General features: G+C 40.7%; 1 protein-coding gene across 1 annotated transcript in view; it reads left to right on the top strand.

The window, feature by feature from the left end:
- Nucleotides 1–503: 503 nt before the first annotated feature.
- LY86 (lymphocyte antigen 86) overlaps nucleotides 504–10,443 on the top strand; it is a 26,236-nt gene continuing 16,296 nt past the window's right edge. The window contains exon 1 of the mRNA XM_005424909.1: nucleotides 504–803. Coding sequence (XP_005424966.1) covers nucleotides 683–803 — 121 coding nt within the window. The 5' untranslated portion in view covers nucleotides 504–682. The remainder of the gene's footprint in view (nucleotides 804–10,443) is intronic.

Here is a 10,443-nt window from a genome sequence, read left to right on the forward strand (position 1 = left end):
TCTGACTGGGTACACTGCTAAATTGTATATTCCTAAAAACAACCACTGAACAAAATCAATGTAAATGAAGGATTTAGCATAGTCGGGCAGAAAGAATTAATTCCCAAAAGTTTCAAGACTTGATTATGTGGTGTCAGCTTTATCAGACACACCTCCCTTCTCTCCAGACGACAGATTTGTTACTAGGAAAAACATAGAGACCAAACTGTTCATCTTCCAAAATTTAGGCTGACTTTGTGTGATTAAGATGGGGCAATTTGGATTGCAACTTTTTTTCAGCCAGAAGGCTGCAAAATAAGCCTGCTTGAAGTTTTGTCCCAAATGCTTTGACTTCAAGAGAAGAAACTGGCAGCAAGAGCAGAAATGAACACATTGCTGCATTGTTCCAGCAGGCACCAAGGCAGGACTATGCTGGGCAGTGAGTAGGTGTGATTAGCTCATTTGTCATTAGTTTAACACCAAGCAGAAAGCAGAAGTCGAAGTACACGGAAATAACACCCTCCAATTCTGATTAGCCTCTTGTTTATACCGCATTGTGGGAAGCTGAGGCTGCACTGGCTCACTTAACCCTTCTGCAGGCACGAATGTTGTAAGTCCCGTGTCCCTTGGAGAAAGAAAGGAACACCTCCCTCCAGAGTGTTAGCAAGAGACAGAAGTGATCCTGCAAACTACCACCACCACCATGAAGACATCAAATGCTCTTCTTTTCATCTTAGTCCTGCTTTACATCAATGCCAGCACACAGTGGCCTACGCACACAGTCTGCAAAGAGGACAACTTGGAAATATATTACAAAAGCTGCGGTGAGATTTTTTTACATTTCCATTTTCCTTTCAGCTGCTCAACAGAGTTGTTCTTATATGCAGTGAGTGATGCTTATAAAGCCGGGCAATGAATGGAAGGGTTACACTCCCAAACCTGAACTGGGTTTCACATCTAAAATATTTTTCATGTTTCAAGCACAGCTGGTTTTGGTTCACACACACACAAACCTAACTGTATTTAGAAGATAATCAAGAGGAAATAATGTAACAATTCAGAATAATAAACCGCTGTGAAAAACCCAGTTTAGCATGAAAGAGAAGACTAAGATCTTTATCTTGATCTTAGGTTTAAAAAAAAAAACTAGGAAGACCCTAGGTCTCTAACTTTTTTACCCCTGAGATGAAACAGGCTCTTCAATGTACTGATCTGCTGCTTTCCTAATGTGCAATGAGGCTGTGGTGATGTGCTTTCTGTCCTCCCACGAGGAATGACAAGGGACCCAGTGTGACAGTGGGAAGGATTCATGTTCTCCGCCATCGCCACTGTGCTTACTGAGACTTCGGCAGCAACCCTTACCAGAGGCATTTCCCAGGGATCACAGGCTTTTGTTTGTTCTTTAAATCTGTAGAGAAGAAAAGGAGCAAGCTACACTGGAATTGACTGAAAATGAATTCACTGAATGGTGCCTGCTTTCCACCTCTTGCTTTGCTGGCCGTGTGCCTTGCCTATTGTGCTGATCTGCTTTACAACTGGGACAAAGGGAATTAGATTCACAGACGCCTCATTCATTTTCCGCACGTGATTTGAAAAGCGATTCGTGGCAAATGAGCACCCTAGAGTTTGTTTTTCCAATTCATCCAGTTACAAAGGGTTTTCCCAGGGGCTTTTCCTCGCCTGTAGCTTTCATGCGTTTTTGCACACCCATTAAAATAAAGCCAGTGAGGGACAAGAGAAGTAAATAAATATTTGTAATGCTATTCTTTACTGGCCTGCTCCCAGGGGACTAAAGTCAGGCTTCACGTTCTATAAATGGGTGTAATGCCTTAAGAAAATATTTAATTAGTTATTGAATACAGTCTTTGGTGTTGCCTTCATTTTAGAAAAAATTTATTGCGTAAGTGAGTTCTGTTCCCTCAACAGGTCTCAGTCAGCATGAGATGCCTTGACACAGAGGCACAGGCTACAGTCTGAGTGAATTCAAAGTATGATGAATTTGTCTGCTGGCATGTGCCAGTTAAATGTTGCTTCTTACTGTGCACATCACTGGCCTAGCTAACAATATGAATTTGTTTAGAGTCATTTGTTTCTGTCACTTCCTTTGGTTTGCCATGAACAGAAAGATAAGAGGTACATTCATTCAGGGGGAATTCACAGCTTGAGAAGCACGAGCCAGAGATCATAAAGGTCAAGTCCCACCACTTAAGAGTGGTCTTCTGTTCTCCTGGGCACAGCTATGGGAGATGAAAAGATTACATAGATGTGGAAACAATGCAAGAATTAAATAAGATTCCTTGTTTGAAGTCAGGTTCCTTTCTCCCTTGCTGCTCTGTCAGATTAAAGTTGAGGCAACTCACAACTGCCATCACAATGTCCTGCCTTGCCTTTTTCCACAGGCTACCACATGTGTAGCATCAGCCCAGGATACACCATCTGCATTGCTGCTGATGCAGTTCATAATCCAGCAGTTTGCACAAAGGAGAAGAATTTAAGGTGCTTGGGGTCAAGCCCCACAATCTACAGGTCAGGAGGATCAATCCAAGTACACTAGTCCACATCTGCTTCAGAGAAGACCCTGTCCTTACTGAGCTCACTGGCAAGCTCACAGTGGTACACAAGGATGCTGATCACCCTTTCAGGAGAAGGGGAGCTTTGTCCCTACTTCATTTCACTGTAAGCCATAACTAGATGGGCAGAACATAACTCCATTTTTCATGTGTCCTGCCAATTGTTCTCACCCAGGAGGACACAGCTTGTCAGTGTTTGACAAGACCCTTTCCCATCAAACCTTTCCATTACAAATTTGTAATGGCAGCAACCACAGAGTAGATATTAGGCAACTTCCCACACTCTTTAGCTGTTTCAGAGGAATACTGCCCCATATGTCCCTCCAGTCTGAGAAATCCCTTTGGTATTTCCTGCGCCACTGAAGGTATCAGAGGATGTCCCATTTGGGGGATAACAGGAGCCACAGTGAAGTAACAAGTACAAAATCTTGGGTAAAGGATTGCCTGTTGGCTTCAAGAGGGTGAGGATTTCACCTCTAATGTTGTTATTATAGACTCTAGGATGCTATCAGGGAATTAGGATTGAATCAAGTAAAATATAAAGATATTAAAAGATTTTTTTATCAAGTACTTCACAACTTGTATTTAGAGCTTAATGTCCTCTCGCAACAAATTATTAGAATTCAGTTTGAGCATTTAAAGAGGAGCCAAGTATCCATTTTTGCTTTGCTGTTTATCAGATCCTCTCCTATAATGCAGTAAAAATCTGACTAAATTCAAAAATATGGGCTAATATAACTGTGATTAATGCAACAGAGAAATTTAGATGGATAACTGAGAAAGTGAAGCCATCTCCTGCACCTAGGAGTAAGTTGCAATTGCTGGTCACAAGCAATTGCTCTAGCTGCATCCTGCTCCTATAGCACGTAAGATACAGGCATGCATCAGGTCCCCAGCTTCAGCCCATGCTCTGGATCCTACAGAAAGCATCCCCATTCCCACTCAGCCACATCAGACTAAATGTTCTGTAACTCCAAGTCATGCATCAAAGGAAGGGGCTAGACAAGATCCTAGTGATTGGTATAATGCAACCGTAAAACAGAAATCAGACAAAAAATCTCAGCACCAAGTCCATGGTAAGAAAATCAAGCTGAGAGGCAGGTGGTCTAAAAGCAGAGTAAATAGACAGTGTGCTGCCTCCTCTATGTAACCACAGGAGACATAACACCGAGACAGCCTATAAATAGCAAGACATTTCCCATTAGGGCCACTCTTCCTCCCGGGAACAAGTGACAAAAATGAAGGAAGATCTCAAATGACCACAAATCACTTTAGAAAACTGGGCAGAGATCCTGAGATAAAAGCAGCACAGGTTAACATCTCTGACTGAGAAAAGAGAACAGTAATTGGCAAGTCTATGCACAGACATGAAAGGAACCTGCTACATAAATGGCCAATTTCTACCCCTTTTAATTTCACTGTAATAATGCTTTTGATCTTTCTAGCTACATTATAAAAGGCAATTGTCTGGGAAGGGAAGGGCAGGTAGGCAATGGTAACAAAGTGCCCTGGGCAGATTCCAGTGTTATTTGAGTAATAGGCATCCACTTGGAAGTGCAAAGTGCAATGCAGTCAGAGACAACAGAACATAACTCCCTAACAAGTCTACTAGCACCTGCTTCTAGATCATTCATGTAAAGCCTAATCATCTTAATTAGCCATGAAAACATTGTTAGTATGTCGTGTTCAAATGGGACCCCCTTCATAAGGGAAAGCAGGTGATTGCTCTTGCAGACACATGAAAAATATTTTCCAACTATTTTTACAGCTCTTTCTTGAAATGTTAGGTGGGCCTGTATTAACACTTTAGGGCTTCAGAATGCCTGCTTTTGTTTCAACCAGCAAGCTTGGTGATTATTTAATTAAATTATTTAGATTAGGGCCTGGGAGATCTTAGAGCTGCCCACGGCCTAAAACTGTAGGTTTCTTTAAGTGCAGAAACAAACACTGATAAGACAGAAGGTTCTAAAAAAAGGTATGGACACCATCAACCATTAAGGACTCTGTTTTCTCTGCACTGGAGCAAATAACAGGGAATTTCAGGGAGCTCTTCAGAAGAGTCAAAGTAGTAGTATTCAAAGATGACATTTTCAGAAATATTCCCAAGACTATATAAAACACTGCTTAGAACACATGAGATTTTTAAATATAGACAAACATTTTTCCCAATTCATATCTGATTTTGTTTTCTTTTTCTTCTGTTTTTCATCTGAAGCAAGGTTAATAGCCATTAAAATTTCAGGAGAAGGAGCAAACAATCAGTATTCATTTCAACCTTCTGAATTAAATATGAAATTGGCTGTACCCTTCATAAGTTTTATATCTGTATATCTACAAATTTTAAAATAATAAAACATATATAGGGATATGGGTAAACGTTTGCTATAATTCATGTCTTTTGCTAGACAAAGAACCAGGGCAATCTGGTCATCTAAGAAATTATTTTTACATGACAATGCCTCTTCCAAAACAGAGGAAGGTCATGCTGAACTTATGTCCAATGAGTTCCATGTTTGCTTGCATAGTTCTATGTCACACTTGAAGCAGTGTCATTTCTATAAACCTTTTTCCTGGCCTCCAGTGACACAAAAGGAGAGAGTAGCACTGCCCACTTCAGTACACACTTGCATTAAATTGCATTGGTAGATAGAGGAACTCTCATTTGTATGGCTTTTCTTTAAATGTATGAGCTCAGATTTGGATCTCTGTTAAAATGGCCCCTTGAACTCGACAGGGTGTAGAACCCACTCTGGTCAGACAGTGCATTACAGACATGCTCCTGTTAAACTCTGCATTGAGGGATCTTTTCAGTGCTTAAAATAAAACAAGTGGAGACAGAGACCAATTAGCTCACAATTTTCTGATGATTTGTCAGTCCTTTCTGAAGAGTTTCAGACTTAATAGGGTCCCCCTCACACACTCATTATACTTTCTCCTACATACTGAGAGATCAAAAATACTATTTTTCTTAAATTCCACTTGTTTCTTTTTTAAAAATACACCTGCTCAATCAGCAATACCAGCTTGTAAACAGTACTGTTAAATTGGCACTAATTTTACAGCATATCACATTCTGTTCTCTATGTCAACCAATGTAACTAGTCCTTTTCCCTCCCTGACCACACACTTATATTCTTTACTTAAAGGATGTAAGTAATCTGATAGCTTCAGCTGGGAACGAAAGGTCTGCAAAAAACTTCTCACTCATGCCTCTTCAGGGCAAAAATTCTTCCAGACACTTGGTAAAAAGAGGTTCTTTTTCCATTATTCTTTGGATTTTTGGCAGACAGATTGAGCCAGATGCTTCTTTTGGACTTATTTATTTATTTCCCTCAAACAGTCTCCAGCAATTGCTTCTGCTTCTAAATTATTTAAAGCCACACGACACCAACTCCTCTCTGATCTTTTGTTGCATAGATTGCTAATGGGCAAACAATCAAAGAACTTAGGAATTCCACTTGAAAACAATTTTTTGTGTGTTTATTCTGTCCAAGCCATCTTACTGTCATAGCTTTGCTGTTGAACTCATCTGGTATAACTTATTTATTCCAAGGGGAAGACCAGATGTGTACATGTATATTTCTGGCACCAGATCCTGACAAACTGAAACTATCATCAGAATCAAGGTAGCATAGTTATGAGTGTGCATGCAAATCTTTTTTTTTAAATTTTTGTCCCTCCATGAATTAAAACTATCCCATCTATTCCATTCTCCACATTTCATTAGAGGATTTAAACTTTCTTTTTTCTATGTGAACCCTTGAGGTGATTCTGAACATCATTTTACCCTTCTTTCAGGTGAGGAGAGTACTTAGTAAGTTTTAAAATGTAAATGACATAGAGGAGCAGGAGACAATTTCATACCTCCAAGGTACTCTGGCAAAAACATTAAATTCAGGACCTAGACTTTAAATCTTTCAGTAAAATCAATATTAATGCTTTCAGTGAGACTAGTAGTGGAGAGAATTAACCTCAGCTGAACTTCTCCCACCAGGCTTTAAATTCTCCCATCTAATTTAGTTCTCAGTGGTTTCCTCACAGAGCCAAATTCTTCACCAAATCAATTAAGGTCCTACACCATGGACTGCAAAAGAGGGTTGTTTATGTTAAGCACAGACAGCCTCTCCTGCTTATCTCCAGCTGATATATCTAAACTGGTTGGCATGTTTTTCACCTACTCACTTTTGCCATGTCTTTGGTTGCTGTAGCCACTGAGTCACTCAGGTAAATGTAATGATGAGTGGTAACAGTTCAGAAGGCAAGCCATAGAAAATTATGTTCTATCCTTTGGAAACATATAGGAGAGACATACCTAAAAAATGGTATATTACATTACAGTTAAGAAATACTGTGGGCAAGGAAATATTGTCATTTGCTCTTGGATACTGAATCTGAGCCTATGGAGGGAGCCCTCTAATACACTAAACAGGTGAGTCACAGCCATTTTAACAATTTGATAAAAATTTGAGATAAGCTCCTGTATTACATAAAGCAGAAATTATCAAAAGGCTGCATAAAGTCAGGAGCAAAAACAAACCACAGTTGATAAGTGCTCCTATGCAAAGCTTTCTCTGTAAGCCTCTAAGAAATAAAACATTGTTACACTTTCTTGACATTGCCACATCAACTCATCTAAAGCTGTCATCAAGGCCTCAAAATATATCTGGACCCTGCTATGCTTAGAACCCTACAGACCCCTTAGGACCCTACAGTTTAGCAGAGAAAATAGAGGCAGGAGATCAGATGCTCACAGCAATTTAATATCCATTGGCAAAAACATCCAAAGTATTTTAAGAAAAATTAACACCTCAAAATGAAAAACTACATCAGCATTATTGTGTGTTGGTGTCACTGAACCACCTTTAAGGAGGCAACCTAAAACTAGGGAGAAACAGTGGCCATCAGGGACAAGATGCCAAATGCCCTTTACAGATTCACCACATACTGAATCAAAACCCTTTGGTCTGTTCCAGATGCTGCTTTTAGACTCAGGAGAGCTTCTAGCTGCCAAAAGCTAGCATTTTGAAAACTACCACAAATTAATTCAATGCTTCAGTTTCCTCTTCACCTGAAGATGGATGGCTCCTGTCAAATGATCCAGCAGTGATCAGGCAGGTGGGAACCCAGCTAGTTTCCTCAGCAGAGGGAGCATACCATTCCAACTGTAGCTTACTGCCATACTCCTGTAGTGGATTTAAAGACATCATAGGAAAATGGGAACATTTAGCCCATTTATATGCTGCTGACTACTGTTCTGTATAATCAGCGGTGTAGCTGCTATCCCAGAGCATGGCATGTGTCTGACAGCAGGGCAGTTTCCAGCAACGTTTGGTTCTATTTCTGACACAACTCTGAAAGTCTGTTGTGAATCCCCAGTCATTCTGGCAAGCACTAATGTCCAGAGATCTCAGTCTCAAGTAGGGCACTATGAAAAAATTATTAAAAAAAAAAACCAAACCAACACATTGAAGAGGGAAGAGACAGCTCTGATTAGGAATACAGGCAGTTACTGTAAGCATTTTATTCATCTAGTTCATGGTGTTTTCTTACCAACAGAAGAACAAAGACTTTCTCTCTCTAATACAGTCCCTGCTGGGCCCAGATTAATGCAGTATTTTCTTGTTACACTGCTGTAGTTGAAGCCTGCCCTGTCTGCCTTTCTCTCTCAAGCTAACTAGGACAAATCAGGATTATCAAGTACAGATCTATATGTGCTATCTCTCAAAGCCTGCATCTTTCAGTTTTGTCCTCTTAAACAGGCTTGGACAAAGATTTGTCATACCACACAAAGCACAGAAACTCCCTTTTCCCAAATACCACCTCTGGCAAAAGCAAGGAAAGAGCCTTCAGATACTGAGCCTCCCCTCAAGCCTCAGCCAATAGCTCTAACAAGCTTGCTCTCAGGAAAGGTGGTTCAGGCAGGAAAAGGCAGGGAGACTCAGGGCATGTCTTTGACAAGGCTGCTTGCTGCATGCTAGTGACACCCCCATCCCCAAACACAGCCCTGCACAGGCACAGAGCCCCTCACACCTTCTGTCTTCACAGGGACTTCCCTCCACCTCATCACATCAGCCTGGTGCCAGAAAATCTCTTCCTCTCCTCTCCACCTGACATTTGGAGTAGTCTTCTAAGTTACTGTTTCTTAATATTTGCACATTTGGACATCATTTATACTTCCCAATGAGTTTTATTTGAAATATCAAAAGACAAAATCTTTGTCTTTTATTTAAACTAACTTTGTAAGACACTGAAATCACCTTGCTCCAAAACTAAGGTCACAGGCATCAGTCAGTAATGCCTGTGCCTCAATCTAACCAAGAAATATATAAATGCTCTATGCATTACCAGTGTTCAGTATTCTTGGGAGAAGACTGGAAATTATTTAATTTGTATAAACCCTTTTTTTTTTTAAGTCACATTTTAAGTTTCTTTTGCTAGTGTCCTGGGCTTTTTAGTTTATACTGAAACCAAATCTTCAGGCTTCCCTCTACAGCCATCTAAGTTTTATCAAAAAGGAAGCAGTTATTCACTCCAGTGGACATCTCCAAAAGCTTTGGAGGTTTGGGTTTAAGCAACCTCAGAAACCACAAGCTGATAGTACTGTTTGCAAAGAGGAACTCCCACAGTCTGTAACCCCAGGACATTAAGGATACACAAACTCTAATCTTCTCTATTCCTTCTCCTCTATGTTGCCTAAGCAAGCCAGAAAAGTTCAGGTGATAAAACATACAGTGATTTCTGCAAATGAGGCCAGAGTGACTGAACTGAACTAGGCCAGAGTTCCAGTCTGAATTAGACAAAAGCCTGGAGCTGGTCATGGCTAAGGCAAATGTCTTGGGATGAAGCACTCTGGTGATAAAGTAGATACACCCAGTGTGAGTCTCACAATTTATTCTGCTCTCCTCTGAACAGAGGGTCACTCTGCCCCTCCCAGACATGTCTGGAGGTGGCAGTGGCATGCAGTGAAGGCAGAACCAAAGGGAAGTTCATTAAACTGGAGGTGCTCAGGGAAATGCAGATGCATAACCAGAGAGCTGCTAATTCACCTGATGCTTCTTCCTCAGTAGCCTATAAGTAGATTCCAGTGTCAAATATAACCTTGAGCATTCAGGTTAATTTATTTAAATAGACATTAAAGGGAAATTGTTGAATGAATACATAAAGTCTGAAATCCCAAACAGTTCCTCATTCTTTCCCTCTCCTTTCATCACCTTGAATGTTATAAAGACTAATGATTTAATTTTATTAAGAGCTTTGAAGGTAAGGAGTATTGGGTAACTGCTAAATGTTTCTTCCTTGTGCTAATTTCCATCTTCTCTAGCATCAGCTTGTCCTTACCTGACCCTAGCCAAGTGCAGTTGTGCTATTTCATTCCATTCTGTGGCTTATCTGCTCCTAAAAGTTTTTGAATTTTGAAACACCCAAAGCTAACCAGTTTGGAGGGTCTTCTTACCACTCCAAGGCTTACAGATGTGGACTTTTACAAGCAAAGCTCATCTGCTTGCTGCTGCTATTCACTCATACCACTGATTTTCGTGGTCATATGGAAACAATGTGATTTTATAGCAGATTCAGAGGAGAGGAAAGCCAGTACAGGATAGTAAAAAAGATTGAGGGGGGAAGAGGGGGAAAAGGAGAGAGAAGAATAAAAGACAGAGGCTGTTGTACACCAGTGCAGCAAAATTCCTAGAACAGGTGCTTCCCATCTGGCCATGCAGTTTCTGTAACGCCCATTTAGTCATCTAGCAGCTCAGGCTCTGAGGGACATTGCCACAGTGGGTTAGCATATTATCATTCCCAGCTGTCCACTTCATCCTGTGCTCTGGAGATCTCCTCCCAGGAGGCTGTAAAGGCAGCCCCAGCTCACAGCCCTGTGCCTTTGTGCACACCTATG

The sequence above is a fragment of the Geospiza fortis genome, unplaced genomic scaffold, assembly GCF_000277835.1.
Source record: "Geospiza fortis unplaced genomic scaffold, GeoFor_1.0 scaffold219, whole genome shotgun sequence".
Classification (NCBI taxonomy): Eukaryota; Metazoa; Chordata; class Aves; order Passeriformes; family Thraupidae; genus Geospiza; species Geospiza fortis.